Consider the following 25384-nt stretch of genomic DNA (forward strand, 5'->3'; position numbering starts at 1 on the left):
CATCTTTGAAGCATCGATAGCTGCAAAGCTACCTGTCAAAGTACGTACCCATTTCACAATGCTGCCATTCCTTCCCGGCCCCGAATTTCCAGCTGCTGATCCAAAACACTCGATACTATCTCCTCCATGCTGTGCCATCGAGTGATGCCGAGCTCCTTCTCGGTACGGCTCGTATCGACAGTAAAAGGCTCGTCGTATGGGCCCTCAGTGTTGACGGGTATGGCGGGATATTTTGTCTTGACAAACTCCACAACATCATCATAGCATGTTGGGTCCCCAACCACCAAGTATTCAGTCACCAACTCGTCCCGACCCAACTCCACATCAAGACTTCGCAGCACCGTCAAGCTTACATCACGAACATCCACCATTGACGCAGGCACAACCGGCTTGCCACCAGGGGGGTTGGTGAGAGTTGCCATGAGATAGGCATTGACGCCGTTTGGCTTGGATGTCTGTTGGGTGAGATCCCTACCGAGGACAAAGGTCGGATGCAACGTCACCAAGGAGAACTGAGGCTCATGAACCCGCATCCACCCAATCGTGGCTCGATGAGCGAGGATCTTGGAGGCTGCGTACTTGGCTCCATGGCCCGCGGGGCCAGACGGGAAGGACATCTCCGGGTTGATGGCAAGGGTTGGATTGATACCGGCTATTGTTCAAACCGGTCCGGTTTGTCATTCATAATCTGTTTGTGGGACTTTATTTGGATTGCTTCGCTTACCTTTGACTTCCAGACCAGGGGTGTTCATGCTGTCCAGGGGCATCAAGGCCAAGATGGACGACATGATGATTACTCTCTTCACGGCCGGCGTCTTCGCAGCAGCATTTAATATTGCTTCAGTCCCTGCGACAGCGGGTTGCAGATATTCAGTCTTGAAGTCGTCACCTTTGCCTGGTACGGGTGAGGCGAGATGGAAGATGGCATTGATGTCGTTGGACAGAGCGGACCGAATTGCCTCGGCGTCATCGATGTTGGGGATGACGGCAAAGTCGAGCTTGGAAGCGTGCTGGGGGAACCGTGCCTTGACCTCCTCAACTTGAGCCTCCCGCCTGACACTCAAGCGAAGTTGGTGGCCCGCCTTGAGGGCATCGAGCACGACTTGAGAGCCGATGAAGCCGGTGCCGCCGGTGATGAAGATTCGCAACGCCATGATCGATGTGGTGCTACTGGTTGGTGTTGTGATGTGAAAGAGAGAGGTGCTTGATACCTTCAAGTAAGGTGATAGCGATCTCTGGTGTCACGTGATCTCTTCCCCTCGCTACAATGAGATTTGCCTGGTGGTCATTAGTGATACATGGTTGGTGTGTTGGGCGCAGAAAAGGGATCAATAATCACTGCGTTGATGTAACCTTGCTCAGCGACGAATTCTCAAAACCGACAACACGTGTGACGTGTGGAGAATGTTGATAATTACAACAGCATCGCATTGTTGATCAGTGATCATGTATGTAATCACCACCTGACCTCCCAGGCCATGCCACCTCGGCATCATTATTCAACAAATCCATGCGGACAAATCAATCTCTGGCGTGATGTGTCGTACATTATAGTTGCCCTATCAAGACGAAATGTTGCAAAAGAGCATGACTGCTCTCCAATAGCTGGCACCTCTCACTCTTCACTTCCAAACAGCATCGCCCCTCCACCCTCTACCACCCCCAAAGCACCATGCCCCTCTGGCTCATCTACCACCCCCCCCAAACCTTCACCACCCCCGAATCCAAATCCGCCCTCGTCAAATCCATAACCTCAATCTACACCTCCTCCGGCCTCCCCGCCTTCTACGTAGTCATCAACTTCATCCCCCTCTCCCCCGATGACAACACCTTCATCGGCGGGGAGCCCTCCTCTGCCCGATCCAAACCCTTCATCCGCTTTGTAGCCGAGCACATCGCCGTCCACGTCAGTCAAAACCCCGGCCGTCAAGAGCGAACAATCAAGCGGATCGACGACGCTTTGCGACCGCATGTAGAGGAGAAGGGGTATGACTGGGAGTGGCACGTTGACGAGACGCCTAGGGCGTTGTGGAAGATCAATGGCTTTGTTCCGCCTCCTTGTGAGCAACCCCGAGACGAGATCGAGGAAAGGAGGGGAGCATGCTGACTAGTGAACAGTTGGGAGCAAGGCCGAGAAGGAGTGGGCTGAGTTGAACAGGCCGGTGCCGTGGGAGGAGGAGGAAAGGGAGGGAAACCAAAGGGGTGATCGGAGGTATGTGGTATCGATGTGATTACAAGCGGTACGCTATGCTATATGTATGTCCAATGGCACCTAATCTATCCTATTCTTCTCGCCTTCTGTCGCACTTCAAATCCCGGGCAACCCAATGATGCTCCTGAGGGCGGGCACGTTCCGGGGAAGAATATACGTAGTGTACAGAGCCGTCAAAGCGACAAGCAGTCCAGTAAACTGTAGTCAAAGTTAGCCTCTCTTCACTCGACATGACAAGAAGCGAAAACATACCTTCTCAAACCAAGTATGGAAATAAATCGCCGTCATCAACAACATCCAAGCACACAACCCCACCACTCCCACCGCCACCTTCCCCCCATGCCCCAACCCCTCCATCACCCCCGTCCCCCTCCCCATATCCTCCCCCTGATACCTCACCTCCCTCTCCAACTCCGCCGTCGCCCCCTTAACCGCCCCATCAGCCATCACAACCGCCCTCTCCTCCCTCACAAACCTCACCCACCTTCCAACAACCCACCCAACCTCCTGCAACAAAAAACAACTCCCCAACACCAACAAAAACACATGCCCCGAGATATCATGGCCCCCCGACCACCTCCCCCCAGCACTCTTGCACGCCGCCGCAGTAAAAACCTCCTTGACACCCACATCCCCCGCATCCTTCTCCGAAATCTCCGCCATCTTAACCTGACACTTCCCCCCCGTAATCCTAAACCCCCTATCGATAATCGCCGGCCCAAAAAACCACTGCGTCACAAACACCCACCACGCCGTCACCACCGCCCATCGTATCGTCGCCCGGCTCCTTTGCGCCGATGTCCTGACAGCGGGGTGCGTGAAAATAAAGAGGAAGAAAGAAAATGTTATCCACCCCCACCCGCGCTTCACAAAGAGGACGTTGAAAAGGTTATTTTTGCGGGCAAAGTAGGATGGGGAGAGGGAGCCCTGGTCGTGGGATTGGGTGAGGGGGTTGTAGGTGGAGGATTGGACGTCTGGAGATAAGACGGCGAAGAAGGTGCCGAAGATGAGGAGGAGGGGGTAGATGCTCAGGAGGGCGAGCTCGGTTGGGGTGGGGAGGAGGGGGTTGTTTCTTGGTGGCGAGGTTCGGGTTGTTGTTGAGGAGGAGATGTGGACTGTTTGGGAGGAGGGGGAGAGGGATGAAGGGGAGACGTGTCGGCGGGAGGGGCCGGAGGGCGGTGGTGGTGAGTCCATCGTTTGGCCGGTCGCGATTTTCTTTTTGAGGATGGAAAGGTTTGTTGGGTTTATACTCGTTCGGGTGGAGTCGCGTTTGGTGGTTGCATTGGAGAGGATAGCAAGAGGTTCGTAGAGTAAAGAAACAGGAGTATTAAACACGAGGATAAAACGTCGTTGCGAGAGCGCAGGCTCGACAAAGAAGCTGGCTTGGTGATGTTTTGGAGCAAAGTCGCAAATCGCAAATTCGAAAGCTATGACGTTGTTCAACACTGCCTTGGCAACTGCTTCGGACCGGACGTGATCGCGCCGAGGCTTGTTGATTATGTAACATTCGCCGAAAGCTCGGACCTCAACGCCACAAATCCCCGAGCACACAAAAAAACGGGAGGCGGGAATGGCGTCGTTTTTTTGTCCGGTTCTCATCACAAATGATCAATCACACGTCAAGAAAATGACATCTCAGAAAAACACGCCCCGCAGACATTTTTGTTTGTACTACCTAGTAAGTTCGTGTTGTCCACTGCACTGTATAGTATCCCCTGTTTTTCCCAGCCAGCCATGGCTCTCAAATCATGCATCCATTCATGCAGCTTTCCCCCCCTTCCTAGAACGCCATGGCCCAAACAAATGAACATGGAGAAGAAAAAAGAAAAGAAAATCATGGGTAAATGCCGCTTGGGCCACACTTCGAAGAAGAGAAAGAAAACAAAAGACCACCAATGCAGAAAGAAAGAAAAAAGCACAAATCCATGTCCCACCCCCCGCTTTCTGTCTCTCAGGGTATCTCATAAACCAATCCCGCGCAATCCCATCCCTTTGTTTTTTCCCGTTTCCTTTACCTGCTCCCACAGAAAGGACGGTTCTCAGTAGAACCCTTCCCAGAGGAAGAACCCCTCCCAGCCGCGCTCTAGGCAGCCTGGGCCTGAGGCTCCGACGTGAACAGCGCAAGGGTAGCGCAAAAGTTGTTTCTGTTGTCTTTGTCGAGAGCAACGCCCTCGCCGTTGACAGTCAACATGTTGACGCTGGCCTTGGTGCTAAGGCCGTAAAAGTGCACGGCCGAGTCCTCGAGAGACACCATGTTGACCTGGCAGTCCTGGCTCTTGACGCAGTCCTGGCCGTAGTTGTCAAAGAAGGAGTAGAGACCCGCGCCGTAGATGAAGATGTCCTTGGAGTTAATAGCCCGGACACCCCACGCTCTCTTGCAGGTCGGGTCGCTCGAGTTGGCGCACGACTTCTCAAAGTCAGGGTCGGCATAGGTGGGGTTGACGGTGAAGGGCTTGGTCGCGTCGGGGTTGCCTTGGAAGTACGGGGTCTCGGTCTGGATGAGGGCGAGCCAGATGTTGGAGGCGTTGTTGAACTGGTAGTTTTGGAGGACGGAGTGCTCAGAGGCGGTGGCCCAGCCCCAGACGGGTCCTTCTCCCTCGATGAGGACACCACGGCCGTTGAAGACGTCAATCTGACCGTCCTTGGCCTCGGGCTCGAGAGAGTGATCGGCAACCCAATACCACGTGTTCTCGAGGTAGGCGCTGCCACCGGCCGGGATGTGGAGCATCATGAAAGAACCAAAGCACTGCTCGGGAATGGTGTTGGTGACGTTGGGGTTCTTTGCACACTGCTCCAGTTCAAGCTCGGTGCCGCGGTACCCACCGATGCGGGTGTGGACATCCCAGAGGCCGGCAGCGCCAGGCGTAGTACCCTTGACGTTCCACTCCATGATGATGGCGCCGGGCTGGGGACCAGCAGTGCCGAAGATGAGATCAGACATCTCAACGTTGCCAACATCACCGGGCTGGCCAACCTGGAAGACGGGCTTGGGGTTGGCCTGGTCCTTGAAGAACTGGTCACCTCCAGCAAGGATCAGAGGCCAAATCTCGCCAGTGATTTTGATGTCCTTGGGGACCTTGACAGTCTTGGTGATGATGTAGGCACCATGGTCAAAGTAGACAACTTGATCAGGAGTAACGCTGTCAAAGATCTTCTGGATGGCGTCGGTGTCGTCCGTCTTGCCATCGCCTTTGGCACCTTGGGACTTGACGCTGACAAAGTTGCCAACCGGGACATCCTCGTATTGAGGCTTGGTGCGGGTGAAGACCTTGCCAGTGGCCTGGTCGAGCAGAGAGGCAGGCTTCCGGACGTTCTGCTGGGCGCTTTGTACAGCACGGCCGGCAGCGGCTCCGCTGACAGCTCCGCCGTAGGTCTTGCCTTGGACGAAAAAGTCCACCTTTTGGTTGCCCTCGAGAATCACAGACTGGGTGGCATTGTTCAGAACAGCCTGCTGAGAACCCGAGAAGTCAACGTTGTCCAGAATGAGGGTGCCATTGGTCTGGGGAGAATCGGGGTTGTAGGCAGTCTTGATACCGGTGGGGGTGTTGGTAAAAACGCTGTCAACCATCAAGACAGACCCGACAGTCTGACCCTCAGGCCCACCGTTGGACATGTCAATACCGACTTGGCAGTCGTTGATGTGAACGTCCTGGAAAGTCCAAGCCCAGTTCCAGTTCATATAGATGGCAGTCTGGCAGCGGTTGAAGGTGAGGTTGCGGGTAGTGAACTGCTGATTGCCAAAGAAGGCACCATATTGGCCACCATTGAAGGTAAGATCAACCATGAAACCGCCGGAGCCGTTGTCCATGAAGATACCCAGCTGCTTGTTCGCGGAACCACCGTCCTCACGCATGTTGAAGACAATATTGTGCAGACTGGTGGCCTGGGCGACCTGCCAGTGGATGCCGGCACCCTTGTCGAAAGGCATGTCCTTGATGTCGATGACAAAGTTGCGAACCTGGCGGAAGAAGTTGTTCTGGTTGGTCCACCAGTTGCGGCCGTCATTCTCGTAGGGATCAGCGTCAATCACGGCCATGCCTTCAAAGTCGGCGGTGGCCTTGAGAGTCGGAGGGTTGATGGCATCACCGACCATCTGGGTGTAGTAGTAGGGAATGATCGGCTTGCTGACGCGGTAGGTGCCGGGAGGGAAGTACACAAGACCGGGAGTCGTGGTCTGAGAGGTGCAGCCGAGACCACAGCGGTTCTGGTCGCTGATGGCCCTGTTGATGGCTTCGGTATCATCGGTGGCGCCATCGCCCTTGGCACCGTAGTCTTGAACATTGCGGAAGACCTTGTAGTTGGCAGGGTCGGCGTTGAAGGCAGCGTTACCTTGCCGCTTGATGGTACTGAGCCACCAGCCAGATTCCTGGCGAGGGGCTGGGGCCGCAACGGAAGGTGAGACGACCCCTATCGCCAGTAATAGTAACGTGGAGAGTTTTGAGAGACCCATCGTGGTAGTGCCAGCTATCTCGTAATGGTGGTGCTGTCAAAAGTGAGTGTTATGGTGTAGAGTCGAAAAGGAAGTGGAAAACTGAGAAGATGTTAGACCAGCTATTTTTGAGAAGTGGGAAAAAGGAAAAATAAAAAACAAGAATGGGTGTCCAGCTCCAGCTGAGTGTGGTGTCAAGTTGCTTAGGCAGCGAGGAAGAAGAAAAGATAAACGAGGAAGTTGCGAAAAGAAGAAATATAAGGTCGCGTGAAGCAGAGCGCGCGTGCCAGGCCGTCAAGGTGCTCGCCCCAAAAGTTGGGATGAATGGCATTGTTGGAAGCCAGAGCAACCTTTGCCATCCTCCCAGGTCCCTCTCTTCTAGACAAAGCTATGGAGGTGAAGCTCCATGTGGTTCCCACGCTCCTCTTCCATCACTTGAGTGTTTGTCCATGTGTTTATCCCAATGTAGAGAGCCCGAATAGAAAGGTGATCAGATGAAGACTTACTTTGTGAAATATGCCGGCCCAGCCAGGTTTGCTGATTCACTGCCGGCAGAGAGCGACTCGGGAGTGTGAGGAAAAGAGAGATGAAGTGACCGTCAGATTGGGATGTTGGAAGAAGTGGTAGTTAAACAGCCCAAGACTGTTGTTTACGCTGAGTGAGGGTGAGAAAAGGGTCCGGGACCTGCATTGGTGTCCGGCGGCATCCAGTCTTATACTGCATGTGTCGGTCCATGTGTCCCATGTTTCATCAGACAGGGTTTCCTGGATGTAACTGACGGCATTCATAGCTGGTGGCAAGTGAATAGCCGCCCCATGATCACTGCTGTCTTGCACCACGCAGGTACAAGCACGACAAGGTCCGCCGTGACAGCAGTACCAACCGGGCCTCGGGGGATATGTGGGGTCTGGACAAGCATTGATCTGCCGCCGGGTGTCTTGGAAGCATAGGAACGTCAGCCTTTCCTCCCCCCCCCCCCCATGCCGGCGCGAGGGGCAGTATTGTTACTGGCGGGCAGAGGGGGGGGGAGGTATGGGGGCAAGGTACCTGGGGTGATGGAGGCGATGACTCTTGGACAGCTCATGGGCGAATCATCATCCCCTGGACCTTAAGATCTTGCATGGTTGACAGCTCGAGAAATCGGGCCTCACTCGGTGGGGACTGATCTTGAAGAAAAGAAACACGGGGTTCGCCGGGCTCGCAATTGGCTGGGAGCACCAGATGGTCCAAACATGCTACCGTAGCAGTAGCTCCATAGCTCGGCACAGCAGACAGCAGGCAAGCTCTTGGGTCTGGCGACAGGAGAACAAGGCATCAGACGACACGACCAGGTGGAAGGTTGGGCAGGATACAAGGTTGATATTCAAGGGGGGTTCTTCATGCAACCGTCGATCACTGCGGGTGCTGTGGTGCTCTGGAATGGAATGATGTCTCCGTGTCGGTGTTGTGGCGCACACAGGGAGCGGCTTCACAGGGACTGGTGGAAGATCGCCGAGGCGGGTCTTGGCAGAGATGGTGGCTCGATCTTATCTTGTGGAGTGCATCCACACATCAAGAACCGAAGCGCTTGGGCCGTGAGAAACAATTGGCCACTGGACACTTGGAGAGGAGAGAAACTGCGAGATATTACTTTGAGGCGGTGATGGAAAACTAGCGGTGTATGTAGAATTCGACCGAGAGAAGTTGACTGGTGGTGCCCTGTCTATTTCTTGATGGCCTCACCATCTCTTGCTGTCTGCAAAACGACCGCCGGTTGTGGCAGCGTTTCAAAACCCAGTGTGGGGTCTCTGGGGATACCTTAAAGTAGAACTCCACTGGCTTTGTAACCCCACCATTCCCGGGCGGCTCTTCCCAGCCATTCAGTGCCGCCCCCACCACCGTCTTCTCACACACATCCACACATGCACACACATCACAGCCTGTTCTGCAGTGTTTGAGAAACTTCCCCTTGCGGACCTGCCGCCCGCTGTGAGTGGCCCATTTCAACCCATGGCGCCACCAGAGGCATCTACGCGGCGTAGAACAGGGGGACAACTGCCTCCCGTTGCTGTCGGCAGACGTCCTCCGTCGTACTACCACCCTACCAATGCTTCGTGGCTTACCTCCGCGCGTCTCACAAACTTTGAGTGCGCTATAATATGGGACGGAAACAGCAAGCACCCCATAAGGTAGCCAGAGCACACCCATAGCTATTCTCTTGGCCATGAGTTTGCCGCAGATATATTGACCTCCTCGCTTGCTTCCTTCCTCAGGGCCATTTATTTCTTCATCATCAATCTCCATCACATCATAGGCAGGGCAGTTAGTTTGTCGTCCATTCCAGGGTTCAAGTTACTCGGCCGAACCTACACAAACACTTGCACAAATTTCCTTTTCCCCTTGTTCTTCAGCTGCCTACCTACGTTTGAGTATCCTCTCCCAACTTGACCTATTCTCCGTCCAGGAACATTTCGGTCTGTCTCGCGGTCGTCTTTTCCTCGCCGGTGAATATCTTTGTCATCACCAGCCATGTCTCTCGATTTGTTCCATCATTCTCTTCTTGGCAGGCACATGCAAGACAAGTCACCAGTAGAGCCGCCGCCAGACACATCACATCGTCAACCTGAGACACTGGAGGCTACGTTGCAGTTACATGCACACAGTTGAGGGAGGGGGGACTTTCGGCTCGATGGTGGAAGAATATTCTTGTTCTGACCTCAAGATTCTCTTTGCCTTCAATACTTTATGCATCGACGCCGCCTTGTTTGCCGTAGCCTCCATGAAAATTCCGCCGACGATAACGTTTGATCATAAGCCCATTCCTTGGTCATCATATACCCGCCGCTGCCAGTCCAGATCCTCCATTGTCAATGGGACGTCGTGGCAACCGGCAAAGCGGTGGCAAACCCTCCCGACTCGCGGGCGGCACGCACGGAATCTATCCCCTGACCACCCTCTCGCTCTCGGTCCTTTCCCTCCGTTTGTGTCACCGGACCGGTCGGCGGGCCAATGGCACAACTTCGGGGGTCAGGAGAAGAACCAACAACTCCTTAACAATCCCAAGACATACATAATATTGCTTCCAGGCATATAAAATAAAAATCACCCCAAAAAACGTGGTCACCATGACACAAACAAACTCTATCCAGAGCCTCGCTCCTCCACAAACCCCTCCCAGCAAAGCCAGCCACGTGTCCTGCCTCCTTGAGTGCTCTCCTCTTCCTGCCCCTTTCCTCCTGCAGTGCCCATGTCACCCCGTGTTGACCAAGAGTCCAACGTGTGACCGACTGAATAGCATCAAGCAGTGCCTTCACGTCTCCATTCACAGCATCAAATGCTGTCAAATACACTAAAATTCCCCAACATGTCAAAAGCACACAGAAAACGGCATCATTCCCTCCGTGACCTTATTTTTGTTTCGTCAGTTGGGAAAAAAAGTGTAACAATTAAAATACTTCTATAATAGCAGAGGCACCAGTCCCCTGCATCTCATCCCTACCCCTGATAAACCCCGAAAAGCTCAAGGACTTTGCAAAAAGATTTTACAAAAATAAAAAAAAGATGAAGAAAAAGAAAGGCGTCTAGATGCTCGCTTCCCTTGTCTCCATCCAATCCATCCACCCGTTCATACAACACTCCTTCCTTCATTCTCCAACTCGGAACCAACACACATATCCATCCTTCCACACATATCCAGGACATACATTTGCCCTCATCCTCGTCAATCTCGTCCCATCCAATCCGTCCGTCCCAGCCTGCCCAGAGAGAGAAGGAAAAAAGCACAAGCAACTCCCCAGTCGCAATGCAAAATAAACAAGACAAGACCAGAAAAAGAAAGAAAAACAGCCTCAAAAAGCAATGGCTAGTCCAAGGCTCCCTAAGTGTAAAATGCCAGCAATCGCTAATGCCGCGCCCAAAAAAGACAAAATCACCTATGTCAAAGCCACTCCTGCTGCTGCTGCTCCCCCCTACAACCCAAACCCAAACCCACCTCCTCCACAACCCGCCTCCTACTCTCCAACATCTCCACCCCTTCCACCCCCGCCCCAAAATCCAAAATCAAGATCTTTGGATCCTGCCCCGAACTCACAATCCTCCTATAATCACTCTTCGCGCTCAAAACCCAACTCGAATGCCACTTTGGAAAATCCAACAGCGGCTGCCCCGTCTCCATATCCCAAACCTTGATGTCGCTATCATAGCTCCCGCTCACCAGCCGTCCCGACACAGAGTCCACGTACAGGCTCCTGACAAGGTTATCATGCGCCTTCATCTCCCTGACACACTCTCCCGTGTTGGCGTCCCAGATCCGGATGATCTTGTCGTTGCCCGCAGACGCGATCCACCTCCCGTCTTCGGAAAACTGGCTGCACGCCAGGCCCTTGGTGTGCCCGACGAATTCTTGAATGTTTTTGCCCGAGTCAATGTTCCAGAGCTTGACCTTGAAGTCGCCGCTGCAGGAGACGATGGTGTTGCCCCGCATTTGGACTGCGTTGACGGGGCCCGAGTGGCCGCGGAGCTGCTTGATCAGGGCGCCTGTTGCGCGGTCCCAGACACAGATGGAGATGTCCTTGCTGCAGGTGACGATGTGCTTGTCGTCAAAGACGAGATCCAAAACAGCGGCCGAGTGGTGGGCTAGTTTGCGGATGGGGCGATAGCCGGAGCGTATGCTGTAGACGATGCAGGTCGCGTCCGAGGAGCCGGTGACGAGGATTTCGTCGTCGTACTGGAGGCAGAGGATGGAGGCTTTGTGGTGCATGGAAGGGGAGAGGATGGTGGGGACGGAGTGGTGAGCGCGGACTGTGGCGCGGGGGAGACCGTCGGGCCCAGGAGTCGGGTCGAGGTCGGGGAGGTGAGCGTAGTGAATTGGGTTGCCGCTGGGGTCGTAGACGATGGAGAGGGCGGGATCGTTGACCACTTCCGGGGGACCGATGACGAGTTTGCAGGCGTAGGTGCGCATATCCCAGACCCGGATGGTGCGGTCGCGAGATCCGGTGATGATTTTGTCTCTGTTGTTCGGTTAGCTGAGCCACAAGATGAAAGACAAGAAGCAAAACATACTCATCGAATTGCAGGCAATAAATGCTGTCGGTGTGACCGTTCAAGTACACCGGGCGAGCCTTGCCCTCTTTCCAGTTGCGATCGAGCTGCTCCTTGGCCCTGTATATGTTCTTCCAGTCATTCCCGGGGTGAACAAACGGAACTCCCAAACCACTCCCGGGCTGGATACTTCCACCCGTGGCATAAGCCGTCGTCTTTTCCCGCAAGAACGACTCCCGCCAGACATGCCGGTTCTCGACAACATGAGCCCAGCGCTTGTTGACCAGACTGGCCGTCCCCAAAGTCGGGCCATCGAGCTCGGCGAGGATAAGAATAGCCAGCTCCGTTGGCAGCTGCGAGATAAAGTCAACCTTGACAATGTCGGTCTTCTCGCTGCTCCCATAGGATGACAGCTCGCCCTTGGAGCCACCACCCGCATCGATCTCGGAGGAGCTTGTCAAGGCAATTCCGATGCCGCTCTCGCTGTCACCAAAGAAATCATCATCGAGCCAGCTCGGGTGCGGCCTCTGGAACTCCATAAACTCGTATCCTTGCCTACCACTGCAGGCAATGGCTGCCGCCGCTTGCCTCGCAGCAGCACCCGTGTTGCGCGGGATAATGGGAGGCTGCCCGCCGGACCCGGGGACGGGGAAGGTCGGCGATTGGATGGTCGCGAGATCATGTCCAAAGGCGCGCTCACCATGACCGGTGTACAGCACCCTCGAATGGCGATGGAAGCTTGTGGCTTGCCGCAGGCGGTGCCATGTGGAGTGAGACGTGGCAGGTCGGTCGCAGTTTGGCGGGGACGAGCTCAGAAAGGGGGACTTCGAGTCGTGGCTGTCTGTGGAAAAGACTGTGGAAGCGGGGATCGAGGTGCGCCGGTGCATGAAGCCTTTGACGTTTGTTTTGAAAGAGACAGAAGCCCGTCGAAGCATCCTCTTGATGTTTCCCTGGTGCGGTGCCTTGGAGGAGCCGGGTGCTCCGTCGTGGTCATGCACATGGACATGTTCCCGCCCGGAGAAGCCGTGGCTCCTGCTCTTCTCCAGAGACAGGCGAGCAAAGTCTTCATAACCATTGTCCTCCAGCGCCAACAATCCCGAATCCTGTCGCGCCGCAAACGACATGCTCACGCCTCGAGCGCGCGACGACACCGGGTGCGCCGAGTTGCGCCTAGGGCGAGTGGATGACTGGGTGGACATGATGACGGACGCTTGGGAGAATGTAATGCGGAGGAAAACGAAGCGGATGGGTCAAGCCGACGTGTGTTACGGCTTGGGCGTCGTCGTCGTCGTCCTCGTCCTCGTTGTCGAGCAGAGAAACGGCAGAACCGAGGGGCAGGCTCGAGCCCGTATCCGTAGTGGAAGCCGATTAGTGGTGATGGAGCGGTCTGCGTGATGCGCCGGCTCCCAAGGTTCTCTCTGTGATGACTGACTGACTGCCCTTGCCCTCGTAACGGTGACTTGACGATGGGCAACCTGTGTCCCCTGATATGATATGCTCGCTCGCTCCCCTATTTACGGATGTCACTCTCCCTCGGTCGCGGTGGCGGATAGCGAACGGGTAGGTCCCTGAACAATTTTTCAGGGTCGAAGGGTCGAATCGAGAAGGTCGGGACGTCCTGGTTGGCAGGGCCTTGCATGGGCAGACCAGTGGGGACGAACGGATTTGAGCGATAGTGTGCCTTGATCTCCGGGGGGCGAACTGGCACTGGGCAACGAGAAACTTGGAAAGGGGGGGTAATGGATGATCGACTTTCTGTTGGTCCTGTCTCTCTCCAATCTGTCTGTTGCGACGCAGGGCTGGAATCTCCGAGTCAGGGCAGGCTGAGCTGTTTCTTTGTCTACGGCAGGGGAAACAACATCGACAACAAAGGCATTTAACGACGGACGGGTAGATTAAAAATGTAGGTGAGATTGCAGAGGACAGAAAAGAAAGAGGGCTGATGAGAGGCGTGTGCGGCACCTGAAGAAGACTGCTTCTGTTTTGGTTGTCTTGGACTCTTGTTGGGGGGGACTCAGGTGCGGCACGGCCGGTGCTGTGGTCCAGGCTCAGGGCTTGGACTTGGCTCTTGGCAGTGCTTGTTTGGCCGGGTGACCAGAGAGATTCTGCAGATGGAGGAACGGGATACGAATACTTCATAAGCATCAAGGGATGCTGCCAGGTTTACATTTTCTGTTTTGGAATCTACAGGCGGTGAGATGCGTGCTACAAAAGCGCGGTCGCTGATGTTTATTTTGTTTGTTTGTTGACGTTATGCTGTTGTTGCCTTCAAAGTTAGCGATGGGGAGGCGGGGCTGGAAAAGGCCAATGTGACGAGATCGGTAGCGATGCAAATCATTTATCCAAAACGGTAACTCTACACTACAAAAGACCATTTGGTGTCTTTGCAACACTCAGGGTCTTCAGGGTTCTCCAAGCCGCTCAGTTCTCGCTTTCCAGGTGCTTGCGAAACTGTATGTCTACACTAACTTTCTGGTAAAACAGATCCAGCTGGGTGCCCGAAGCCACGAGGTGGTGGCCTTGCTCAAACGGCTGCGAAAACCTTGAACAATGGGGACATCCTCCCGTCTTTTTCTCGCCAGCGCAGACAAGAAAGAGTTCCCGGAGTGGCCGTTCCCTTTCTTCAGGAGCAGCACACCGCTTTGTTATTTTGTTGATTCCGTTCTGGAAGCTGGTTGGTGGTTGAGACACATCTTCCTGCACGTCTCACCGATACCAGAGCCACATTCAAGCCTCTCTTTGGTCCTCCTCAACCCCGCCATGGCCCATCGAAGTGAGGCGGGGAGCTGAACTTCAGCCAACGACCTTCCCCAGATTTGCTCAGCCGCAATCCCGGACAACGGCCCACAACATCCTTCCACAAGGTCATCCCTGGAACACCATCTTGCAGTCTCATTCTGGTGGGGTCTTGATCTTGGACGTCATTGCTTTGATTTCTTCTTTTATTTGGCAGCCGACACTTCGTACCAAGATGCGCTGTCTTCGGGAGTTGTCGACGCTGACATCATTGGACAAGATGCCATTCCAAGCTGGATTGCGGGATATCTGGCCGCCACCAATCAGCCTTCAGGGACACTACCGCGGCGTGATTATGTCAGGCCTGAGGAGCCTTCACATGATTCCACTTTGCCCATCACCAGTTCAATCCGCTGACTTGACCCCTCACAAGTGACGACGGCGTCAAGAAGCTGCCGTCAGATTGCAGCAAGATCATCATTAGCAAACCAGTTCTTGAATCTTTCACTTAACACACAATGGCCACGACTTCAAGTGCCTTTCCTCCGCTTCCTCTACCTGATGGCATCATCGAAGACTACATCGACTGCACATCATCTTGTGGTCTAACCTTCCATGTGCTCAAAGCAGGAAAACCAGGGAAACCCCTCGTTTTATTCACCCACGGCTACCCGGAGCTGGCCTACTCATGGCGCAAAGTTCTACCCGCCGTTGCCGAAGCAGGCTACTTTTGTGTGGCTCCAGACCAGCGTGGATACGGCCGAACAACTGGGTGGCCTCGGAGAAACTTTGAAGATACCGACCTGGCAGAATGGTCTCTGACAAATCTAGTGCGCGATTTGGTGTGTCTGGTTTACAAGTTGGGATATACCCAAGTACGTAGCATCGTTGGGCATGACTTTGGCGCTGTGAGCGCTGCCGTGGCGGCCTTGATACGGCCAGACATGTTTCTCTCCACGGTTCACATGAGCCACCCTTATTACCCCCCTTCAACTCCCCCTCTCAGTAGCCTGAAGAGCGGAAAAGATATACACACGGATTTGGCTGCTCTTTCTCCGCCGAGAAAACATTACAAGTGGTACAACTCAACTGCTCCGGCTGCCAAGGATTGGGACGTGCCACCCCAAGGGCTTGAGGCCTTCCTCAGAGGCTATTTTCACCTCAAGTCGGCCGACTGGGAGAAGAACGAGCCCTATCCACTGGATGCCTGGACTGCGGACCAGTTGGCAAAAATGCCAGAGTACTACATCATGCGCCGAGACCAAACAATGCCAACGATGGTCCATGAAAACATGGTGGGAGAGGATGTTTCCAAGACCGAAAGGTGGCTGAGCAAGGACGAGATGGAGCTCTATTGTTCTGAGTGGAAGCGAACTGGCTTCCAGGGCGCTCTGAACTGGTATCGAGCACAAACCGTGGGGGTCCAGGACAACAAGAAGGCTGCAGGTGACATGTGGCTATTTGCTGGAAAAAAGATTGAGGTTCCGGTTGCATTCATCAGCGGAGTCAAGGACTGGGGAAACTACCAACGACCTGGAGCTCTCCAAGGGTACGAGAACGAGGAATGGGTCAAAAACGGAATGTTCAGAGGCGCGACGTTGGTTGAGGGGGCTGGACACTGGGTACAGCAAGAGCAGCCGGATGCTGTGATTCGGGAGATTCTCAAGTTCCTCCAGTCCCTGTGATCGACTTTGTTCTGGAAGCAGATCGAAGGACTCCCTTCCGCCGCCTTCGCTTGCGGCTGATGTTTGAAAGCCGGACCTTGCCATCAAGCCGAGGATATCGTGTCTTCCATGCACATCTCAAAAAACTCACCGTTGGTGGGGGGGGGGGAGGGGTGGTCAAGAACGAGCCGATAAGTCCGACCTTCAACAAAGAAACAGCGAAGAATTTGCAACCACATCGTCATCACGGCCTGGATGGAGACACGCCGAACACGGAATGCGTATATTGCTTTAATATCGGAGCGGACGGAGGTCCCACCCGCCAGGTCAGGACGAGGTTCTAGAAAGGAATTGGTTGTTCTCTGCAGGAACGGCTCATATCGAGGCAATATGTGCAGATGACCGCAGAATCCTCATCTTCTGTATAGCCCGGTTTGCCTCTTCTGCCAAGGTTCATTGCAAGAAAGTCTGATAGGATGCTACAACGTTGGCGCAGCTGTGTAAGCGCCCGCAGACTGAATATATCGTCACATGGCCAACGGGAAACAACAACATGTGTTGAACAAGTCTGTCACGGAGCCGCAAAGTCGGTACTTTGAATTTATCCCCATCCCCCGTCTCATGCACACGTTGTCGGGTGACGCCCCTCGTGCGAGCTGCTTGTGAGCCTGCATTCTCACTCACCAGCCGCCTTCGAGAAATGTTCTACTTCAACAATAGAGTTACTATTGTAGCTGGCCAAGGCGGGTGGCTAGTGATACAGTTGCCTCTTGAGGTTGCCATGGACAATGAGCCTGAATTTGAACTGGACATCATGGGCAGCAATACCTCACTCCCATCCCGCGATGATACCAAACCTTAGTCGACAACACCACTCTAGCGCGGCTCTCCCAACTCGTGATTCGGGAATTGGAGCTGTCACCGACTCGCACGCCGTCGACCGTTAGGAAAGGCCCACAGGAACTGTGTTGTACGCAGCAGTGTCAAGGTGAACGGGAAGGGGTACTCCGGGCCCAATGCGGAAGGCATACGCCGTCTTATGCCGAATCAGACAAGACCAGGTTGGTGGAACCTTGGCGTAATACAACCTTGACGAGAATCGCTACCGCTTTTAGGGCTGTAAAGTACGGTAGTCGCCCTGCGGGTTGCGGGGAGGCACGTGGAAAACTTGGTCGAACCCTCCCCGTCCCCGGATCCCGTTCTGGGGAGCCTTGTCCCTGTCCCCCCATTTTGCTGGTTTTTGCTCGAGCGTGGCAGGGCTTGGGGTTCCAAAGAAGGTTCTCACCTGTGAGCCTCCCACTGTCTCTTGTTGTTGGGCATAGGACGGCTGATGTCTTGACTGCGACACTGTAATTCAGCCGAAAGCCATCAAACCCCACAGAGTTACTAAATCTCGGCTTCTTTTGTTCCATGGCCAATGCTAGTTCGGGTTCTCGCCGAAGCACGGATGCTTCCATTGTTCGTTGACACGTTATGCTGGACGCCACGCCGTGACAATGACCAGAACCAAACGACACAGGCATGGTAGCTCTCAAAGAGAGATAGCTGCGGACAGAACCAAATGGCCGAGAAGCATGGGGTTGATCTGGAGGATCCACGGGGGTCAGAAGAGGATAAAAGATGGCTGATCGCCCTTCCAGAGGTGAAAGGTCTCGGGTAGTCAGTCGTCAAGGAGCCAGCAGGATATCTCACTTCATATAGTTGAGTATACCGAATCTCACGATCAAGATGCACTCCCGCAACGTCCTCGCCGCCGCCGTGGCGTTGGCTGGCGCCCCGAGCGTCCATGCCGTCCTTCGATTCTCGTGCTCAGAGCTTGTGACCGAGCGTCTCGATCCGTATGTCTTTTTTCGGACCAGCCATGAGCAGGTTGAGTGCTAACAGGTCATGACAGCCTCGTCTTCCCAGGTGCTATGCAGTCTCCTCACGTCCACCAGATCGCCGGTGGCAACATGTTCAACGTGACCATGGACCCCAACAGACACAACATTGGCGAGGAGGCCACCTGCACAACCTGCACCTTCTCTGAGGATTTCTCCAACTACTGGACGGCCATCCTTTACTTCCGTGCCCGCAACGGCACCTTGATCCGGGTCCCGCAGCGGCCCAACATTGACTTTGACGGTGCCCGTGGCGGCGGTATGACCGTCTACTACACGGCCACCTATCAAAACCACAAGCCCACCGCCTTCCAGCCCGGCTTCCGCATGATTGTCGGTAACCCCATGTACCGCACCCAGGCCGAGGCGTCTCGCTACCGCCAGATGACCTTCACCTGCCTCGAGACCCTCTCGACCCGCACCGGCGAGACCACCGAGATGCCCAAGCAGCCCTGCAGAGAGGGCATCATGTCCAACGTCCGCTTCCCCACCTGCTGGGACGGCAAGACTCTCGACCCCCCCGATCACTCCTCCCACGTCGCCTACCCCAGCAGCGGGACCTTTGAGTCAGGCGGCCCCTGCCCCGCCTCCCACCCCGTCCGCATCCCCCAGCTATTTTACGAGGTCCTCTGGGACACCCGCCGCTTCAACGACCGCAGCCTCTGGCCCGAGGACGGCTCCCAGCCGTTTGTCTGGTCGTACGGCGACTACACCGGCTACGGCACCCACGGCGATTACGTCTTTGGGTGGAAGGGCGACTCCCTCCAGCGTGCCATGGATGCCAACTGCGACTTTTACTGCCCTCAGCTCAAGACGCAGAGCATTGCTACTGGTAACCAGTGCAGACAGAACCAGAAGGTGGCCGAGAACATTGACGGGCCGTTTGATCGTTTGCCTGGGAATGTGGAGATTACCGGGCCTCAGCCTGGGGCTTCCAACCCTAATCCTGGGAACGGCGGCGGTAGTACCCAGACTCCTGTGCAGCCTACTCCTGTGCCCAACCCTGGGAATGGTGGCGGCTGCAGTGTTCAGAAGTGGGGACAGTGCGGTGGTCAGGGGTGGAGCGGGTGCACTGTTTGCGCTTCGGGGTCGACTTGCCGGGCGCAGAACCAGTGGTATTCTCAGTGCTTGTGAGGGCCCTTGTTTCCTGAGTGAGAGGATAATCACGGGAATGAGAAGGGGAAGAGAGAGAGATTTATTGTAAATAGTACCCTTGTGTGTCGTACATGGTAAACCTTGAAAAGACAGAAACTCGCATACAGTCATCCATCATCATCACGATGACTTTTATATTTAACCAGGTTGTTGTTGCAACTCACCCTTTTCACTCACCTTTGTCCCATCATCGGAAAAAAAATCAAATCCCAGAATCGGTCTGCACGATCGGATCCCTGTTGTCCCACTTCCTCCAGCTCTCACATCCCAACTGCACGGGCAGCAAATCCCCGTTGTAATCGGGTATCTCCCTCGGCCTGACCACAAGCTGCAGTGCCAGCCCTGTTTTTTTTTTGTCAGCCTCAAACAAAAACAAAAAAAGAAAAAAAAAAAAACAGAAGGGGGGTTAACTGACCAGAACTAGCATGCCAAGCAATATGGCAATGCATCAACCACGCCCCCGGATTATCTGGCTTAAACGCCAGAGCAAGATACCCGCCACTGGGCAACAGCGCTGTATCCCGTCTGGCAGGGTTGTCGAATTTAAAGTCCCTGGGAGAGTTGACCGGATCGTAAGGTTTCCAGTCCTGGTTGAGGATTACAAAATCAGAGCCGTGGAGGTGGATGGGGTGCCCGGTGGGGATGGCGGTGAAGTTGGGGTCCGGGTTGAAGAGGAAGGAGCCGTCTACGATTAGGTAGACGAAGCCGTAGGATTGTTCGACTTTTGACAAGTGTCAGCTAGGTTGGTTGGGCTGGGTGAGGGAAACGGGTGTTCAAATGTGGTTAAGGGGGGAAAGCGGGACTTACATCTGGTGATGGAAGAAAACGGCGGGTTGGTAAACGGGTCGAGGATGGTCGGCATGCTGAAATTCACCCAGAGTGGTTGGGAAGTCGGGCTGTTGGCTAGGAGCCAGTGTTTGAAGGGCAGTTGGGGGTATAAATCCGGGTTGGCCTTCTTTTCATACCCGGCCGTGAATGACCCGCGGGAGACGTCGTTGCTGGGTTTGGCGGACACCTCCCAGGGGACGATGGGGACGAGGCGGTCTTGGCTGATGTGGGATTCGTCGATGCAGGTGTCGTTTACGCCTTTGTGCTTGACCGAGGTTGAGTCGGGGTAGGGGAGCTTGGGGGCGCCTTCGTAGGCGATGAAGGAGGTTGTTTCTTTGACCTGCGTGAACTCGCCTTTTTGGTTCTTGCGGAAGGCGCTGCAGCCGGCTGCGGGGGTGGTGCGCATCCAGTAGAGGCTGGGCTCTTGGTTGGCTTCTACCACGACGGTGTAGCGCTGACCTGGGAGAAGGTTAGTAGTTGTCTGGTGAAGGAGGAGGTTAGGTACGCACCAATGCCCAGCAAAAGCGAGGTTGTGGTGTAAGGCTTGATGGCAACCAGGTCACTGGCTATCACAGTCATGGTGTGGTTGTCGATGGAAAAGACAAAGCTTGATGCAGCAGATCCGTTGATCAGTCTCAGCAGATGTTTTTTGCCTGGTTTAAACATGGTCTTGAAGTAGTTGTTCGTCCATTTCCCATTGGATTGTTTGAAGGCTCCGATGCCGTTAACGACAATGTTGTCGGCCTTGGGAGGGGTCTCGTTGCCGCAGTCGTAGGCCTCACAGTTGAAGGCGGCAAACGAAGTGTTGTAGAGCCAGTCAGCGACCATGATGGGACCATTGTCAATATCCCACTCGGCACTAGTTGGGCCGTGAATAATGAGTGGACCAGCCACGCCGTCGGGATATTGAAGAGAATAGTGTGAGTGATACCAGGTATGTCCGTACTGCGTCGCTCGGAACTCGTACGTGTATTCCTCGCCATACGCGATTGGACATTGAGTGACACCGTTGACGCCGTCCATGTCGTTGCTGTAAAGCTGACGGAGGCCGTGCCAGTGGATGGTAGTCCCATTGTCGCGATACTTGTTTCTGACATGGACGACAATCTTATCACCCCAGCAGGCCTCAATGATGGGCCCTGGATAGGTGCCGTTCAGAGCTACTCCGTTGATCTTGGGTTGACCATCGGGCCTAAGGTCAGCTTGGTCGACGGTGAGCCAGTACTATTGAGCACGTTAGCAATTATATCATGGCCAATGCAGAACACAAGATATCAACTTGCCTCTCGTGTTATGCCAAAGGGGGTTGTAACTTCGTCTGTACAATCATGAGCAACTGCAGTGTCAACAAGGGGCTGGATGTGGAAGATATACAATCATCATTGATGTCGTAGTCTTTGAACTTTACACGTCTCTGCCAGCATGTCCTGGAGATATTATTGCATGGCTTGTACCCATTGTATTTGAGAGCGGGATAGACACAGTCTCTAACTGGATCGATCCGTGGACTGTAGGCGCCTGCAAAGTCGGCCGCGCTGTATGTTGCGGGGGGAGTAGGCACGAACAGAGGCTGTTGAGATGAAAAGAGGGCGTCGAAAGGAGAAAACGAGGTGAAAGCAGCATGGCTGAGGAAGTCGAGACATGTTTTGAGGAATCCCATCTTGTAAGAGTCAAGATGAGAGTTGTCCGGGTCGTTCTTCTGTCTACCATGAGGATTCCACCCTCACTTAAGTGCAGGCAAGTAGGGCCTGATGTAGCCCAGCCATCCGTGAACCCGTCATTTTGGCGATAATCGGCCGGAACTCGAAGCGACTTCCAGCTGCGTCTAGAGCGAATCACAACTGATAAAGCTATGCCATGATGATCCTTCTGGCTTGACTGTGCATGAAGAACATGGTGTTATCGTTTGCGGTTGACGCGCCTTTGTTCATCTTTGATTCGTTATCTGGTGTGAAATGGCAGTCCATGCAAGCCGTGTCGAGGATGTTGTGCGCATCTGTCTGAAAGTGGAAGCTATCGACATCGAGGGACAGCTGAGCTGAGGGTAGGGAGGAGCTGAGGCGGGTGGCGGCCAGTCAAAAGTGATGGTGGTTCTGTAAGAGAGGTAGGGTTTGGCCAATGCTGTGAGATGCCACATCACCCACTTCTAACTCTTGACAGGAGGAGAAGAAAGTGCTGATAGTTGGCATCGTGCAGGAGGTTGCATTTGTCGTACTGACTCCGACTCGAATGACGGGTTTCGGCCCGGTGTTCGGGTATTGCATTTCCGATGAAGGTTTTATGCCCAGATTCCCTCTAGGCGTAATTTGTAGGGAGAGTCGAGGGCTAGTTATTTAGGAGCTGAACTCAATTAGCGGCGTTTAGGACTTAGAACAATATAGTTGAATTTATTTCAATAATCTATAGTGGCCTTAAGGTCCTTAAATCTGTTCTTTTACTTATGTATTTATTTATGGTGAATGGAAACACATTTTATCTCCGAAAAATAAAACCTAGTAGAAAAAAGAGCTTATGTAATAAAAAAAAGAGAGCTCCCAACTTGACACGGAAGGAATTATGTTGTCCCACCATTTTTATATCTTCCTCCACTTCTGATCAGTGGTGCTGAATATGTCTAATGTTTTGTTAGCCGAAATCACCAGGGCCGCCGCCTTGGGGGTGACGAACGGTAGGTAATTTTTTCCATTGACGAGTGCGCTGTTGTTGTGGTAAAACTCAGTCTGGGAAACTCCAATGTCAGTAATTTGTGATTTCTCGAATCATGAGTGGCAATAAAAGGCTGTGTAGCGGCATACCACATACCAAGATGTGGGTGCATTTGGTAGGCCAAATGCCCAAAGAGCTGTTCGGAATTGGGCAAATCCCAGATGATGCTCCAGCCCCCTATGCTCAAGACCCGGCAATAACCCCTTCCCCCTCCCTGACGCCCACCCACACCCCGGCGACCACCATGACGCCGATGAGACTGCAGCAGGTCGCCGACTCCACATTTCAAACCAGGTCCAGGGGCACCGAACCTCCTGTCTTTACCGGCCGAGGCCACGGAACGTCCCGCGACCAACAAGACGAATACACTAACTGGCGTTCCCTCCTGAGGGTTAAGATATAACGACGGACGTCTTTAGAGAGTCTATGCGTTTATCTGAGGCCCTAAAGCAAGGAAGGTCACTATACTCCCAGTGTATCTTATCAAGCTTGCAGACCTGGCCGGGGTAACGGACCGCAGTAAGGTGGACGCCCTTAAGAGTAAAGTGAATGATGACCTATAGAATATCGGGAAACTCGTACCTTTGAGGTACTAGGGAGACGGCCTCGGGAAGTGTGCTGCACATAGATTTCAGCCGTGGTGACATCAGTGAGATTTGCACTCCCAAGGGTGGGATGCGGCGATGGCCGCAAGAAGCTCGGTCCCAGTGATGGCTGCATGGATGAAATGAGCGGTGGTTCAGCCGCGCGGCCGTGAACGCCATAGTTTCTCTGCCGTACGAGATCGCCTTGCCGTACGCTCGTAACCGCAATATCGAATCCATTGGCGACGGCTGTCCGTCGAACGCGGCGATGGTCATAAACCGCTGGACCATTTCTCAAACCCGGTCGAAATGGCTCCTCGCGTTCTGCTGCGCTTCCTTCTGCGTTTCGCACTCGTCTCGGCGCTGCTCGATCTCGTCGTCCCGCTCCTGTTTGGCCCTGTACAACACCAACATCCGGGCCACCGTCACAATGGCGGACAACCGGGGCGTATAAACCCACGTGCTCCTCCACCCGTGCGCGACATCGATCCCCAACACGGCCAAACCGCTATATAACGCGTTTTGAAACTCGTTGTCGCTAATTGCATGTTCCAACAACGTGATGAAAAATTCCAACACGCATCGTTCTAACCCTCGCATACCTTGGCCATTTGCCGGGGCTCCGTCCGGGTCTAACCTATCCTCCCCTTCCTCGGCTGTTTCCTCGGCCCCCTCATCATCTCTGATCCCCGAATGTGGCCCCGGGTTCCCCGTCATCATACATGTGTATGCGGCTTCTTGCAAATGCTTCCACGCCTGGGCCTGGTCTGTGGTGAACTGGTATGCCGGCCGTTGGTTCCGGATACTCCCCTCTCCTTGCCCGGCCTCGGGTCTGGGGCAACTCTCCCTCTCGCTGCTTCCTTCGTCTGGCTCCGATTCGCCGTCTGCTCCTATGTCTGCCGTGGACCCTGTAATATCTGCTGTTTCCGCTGTTTCTGCTGCTCCTGCGGCTTTCAAACGGCACGTCCGCCATATCTACGCCACTGCCGACTTCCACGATTCGGTGTACCGCTCCATCATCTGGCCCTTCTGCTCTTCGTGGAACAGCTTATCGTTCGGATCGCCACCTGCCTCCCGTCTGCGCCGGCGGGCTCGCTCGTACGTGCCGGCGCGACTTCAAATAACCGCTGTAACGCGCCGGTCTGGCCGAATCGCTGGCAACGGATGCCATCGATCCACGCTTCGCCTTCGCCGCTGGGTGCAACGGTGCCTGGCTTCCCACCGCGCGCGCACGCCCGTCCACCCATCCGTGTACGTCACCGCAATACATTTGGATGCCGTGCCTCGGTCGCCGAATATACCCGCATGGGCCGCGCCGTGGGACCCGGTCAACAAACACTTCTTGCCGTCCGTCCAAACTGGCAAATCCGGAACGGCGGCATCTTCTCGGCCGGGAAACCGGATGCGGTTGATATCTGATGATAAAACGCTTTCTTTCTCCAACTCCAACGCCCGTTCGACGATTTGCCGCCGCTCCGGGTTTGGCAAATACCGGTGTTGTGTGTTAACGTGCGTCCGAACCGAACCGGGCAATACGGCGTGGTGGCACGACCTGCAAATGACAACCCGCTCCTGGCGTAACAACATGAACGTTTCGTCAAACGCAGGCATTTTGTGACGTATGTGTATGTGATGGCTTGGGGTTTGCATGAGATGCACTTTTGGGGGGGGTGGGGAGGGTAAACGGATTGCAATGCTTCTAATGTTTGTGATTCCTCTCTTCCGTGGATTTTCCTCGGGCCTTGATATAAATATTATATGGAAATCCCTGTTTGTAGTTCACACCCTAGCTGGTTGGCGGGAAACGGGATGGGCGTTTGGCTTGAAGCTTGGCTTTGTTTTTTTCACCCTTTTTTCACCCCTTTTCTTTTGTTTTCCCCTTGGTGGTGTGGCCCGTGCGTTAACCCCAACTTTCCGCGTTAACCCCATCTCTGCGTACACCGCGAACACGACGTCGGCGGACGATAGAAAAGACGGATTTGGCATTGCAGTAAAAGAACAAACTCTGGGAGCCAGATGGAAGTGCTATGGTGCCAAGACGAGCGAGCACATCGCAGGATGCAATGTGCTAGGAGTGATCGGGCTCGGAGTCGGACGAGCACTTGAATGAAAGGAAAGATACATATACGAAGGAACTAGATAGCTTGTAGATAGTTCCGGAGTATGAAATC

General features: G+C 54.3%; 10 protein-coding genes across 10 annotated transcripts; 3 read left to right on the forward strand and 7 right to left on the reverse strand.

Annotated features, from left to right (window-relative positions):
- Positions 1-53: 53 nt before the first annotated feature.
- Positions 54-1381, reverse strand: QC761_703630 (uncharacterized protein; the record flags this gene model as incomplete). The annotated part of the gene is made up of 2 exons (XM_062881937.1): positions 725-1381; positions 54-652 (listed from the first exon to the last, which is right to left on the reverse strand). Exons 1-2 carry the CDS (start codon positions 1152-1154, stop codon positions 54-56), a joined length of 1029 nt encoding a protein of 342 aa, XP_062727864.1. The 5' UTR covers positions 1155-1381.
- A 32-nt stretch (positions 1382-1413) lies between these two features.
- Positions 1414-2404, forward strand: QC761_703620 (uncharacterized protein). The gene is made up of 2 exons (XM_062881936.1): positions 1414-2060; positions 2119-2404. Exons 1-2 carry the CDS (start codon positions 1673-1675, stop codon positions 2229-2231), a joined length of 501 nt encoding a protein of 166 aa, XP_062727865.1. The 5' UTR covers positions 1414-1672; the 3' UTR covers positions 2232-2404.
- On the reverse strand, positions 1629-3637 carry QC761_703610 (uncharacterized protein). Its single transcript, XM_062881935.1, has 2 exons — positions 2465-3637; positions 1629-2410 (listed from the first exon to the last, which is right to left on the reverse strand). Exons 1-2 carry the CDS (start codon positions 3404-3406, stop codon positions 2309-2311), a joined length of 1044 nt encoding a protein of 347 aa, XP_062727866.1. The 5' UTR covers positions 3407-3637; the 3' UTR covers positions 1629-2308.
- Positions 3638-4295: 658 nt separating this feature from the next.
- QC761_703600 (uncharacterized protein) lies at positions 4296-8552 on the reverse strand (the record flags this gene model as incomplete). The annotated part of the gene is made up of 3 exons (XM_062881934.1): positions 7689-8552; positions 7421-7548; positions 4296-6695 (listed from the first exon to the last, which is right to left on the reverse strand). The coding sequence occupies exons 1-3, from the start codon at positions 7723-7725 to the stop codon at positions 4296-4298; spliced, it is 2565 nt and encodes an 854-aa protein (XP_062727867.1). The 5' UTR covers positions 7726-8552.
- A 1470-nt stretch (positions 8553-10022) lies between these two features.
- QC761_703590 (uncharacterized protein) lies at positions 10023-14574 on the reverse strand. The gene is made up of 2 exons (XM_062881933.1): positions 11682-14574; positions 10023-11629 (listed from the first exon to the last, which is right to left on the reverse strand). Exons 1-2 carry the CDS (start codon positions 12857-12859, stop codon positions 10558-10560), a joined length of 2250 nt encoding a protein of 749 aa, XP_062727868.1. The 5' UTR covers positions 12860-14574; the 3' UTR covers positions 10023-10557.
- Positions 14575-14914: 340 nt separating this feature from the next.
- QC761_703580 (uncharacterized protein) lies at positions 14915-16081 on the forward strand (the record flags this gene model as incomplete). The annotated part of the gene is made up of 1 exon (XM_062881932.1): positions 14915-16081. The coding sequence occupies one exon, from the start codon at positions 14915-14917 to the stop codon at positions 16079-16081; it is 1167 nt and encodes a 388-aa protein (XP_062727869.1).
- Positions 16082-17446: 1365 nt separating this feature from the next.
- Positions 17447-17848, reverse strand: QC761_703570 (uncharacterized protein; the record flags this gene model as incomplete). The annotated part of the gene is made up of 2 exons (XM_062881931.1): positions 17447-17605; positions 17753-17848. The coding sequence occupies 2 exons, from the start codon at positions 17846-17848 to the stop codon at positions 17447-17449; spliced, it is 255 nt and encodes an 84-aa protein (XP_062727870.1).
- QC761_0102680 (uncharacterized protein) lies at positions 17789-19074 on the forward strand (the record flags this gene model as incomplete). Its single annotated transcript, XM_062873135.1, has 2 exons — positions 17789-17898; positions 17955-19074. The coding sequence occupies 2 exons, from the start codon at positions 17789-17791 to the stop codon at positions 19072-19074; spliced, it is 1230 nt and encodes a 409-aa protein (XP_062727871.1).
- A 223-nt stretch (positions 19075-19297) lies between these two features.
- QC761_703560 (uncharacterized protein) lies at positions 19298-22211 on the reverse strand (the record flags this gene model as incomplete). Its single annotated transcript, XM_062881930.1, has 6 exons — positions 21298-22211; positions 21207-21241; positions 20433-21147; positions 19903-20382; positions 19511-19816; positions 19298-19437 (listed from the first exon to the last, which is right to left on the reverse strand). The coding sequence occupies exons 1-6, from the start codon at positions 21581-21583 to the stop codon at positions 19298-19300; spliced, it is 1962 nt and encodes a 653-aa protein (XP_062727872.1). The 5' UTR covers positions 21584-22211.
- A 2118-nt stretch (positions 22212-24329) lies between these two features.
- QC761_0102700 (uncharacterized protein) lies at positions 24330-24824 on the reverse strand (the record flags this gene model as incomplete). The annotated part of the gene is made up of 1 exon (XM_062873136.1): positions 24330-24824. One exon carries the CDS (start codon positions 24822-24824, stop codon positions 24330-24332), a length of 495 nt encoding a protein of 164 aa, XP_062727873.1.
- Positions 24825-25384: the final 560 nt, after the last annotated feature.

Source organism: Podospora bellae-mahoneyi, chromosome 7 (genome assembly GCF_035222275.1).
Source record: "Podospora bellae-mahoneyi strain CBS 112042 chromosome 7, whole genome shotgun sequence".
Classification (NCBI taxonomy): domain Eukaryota; kingdom Fungi; phylum Ascomycota; class Sordariomycetes; order Sordariales; family Podosporaceae; genus Podospora; species Podospora bellae-mahoneyi.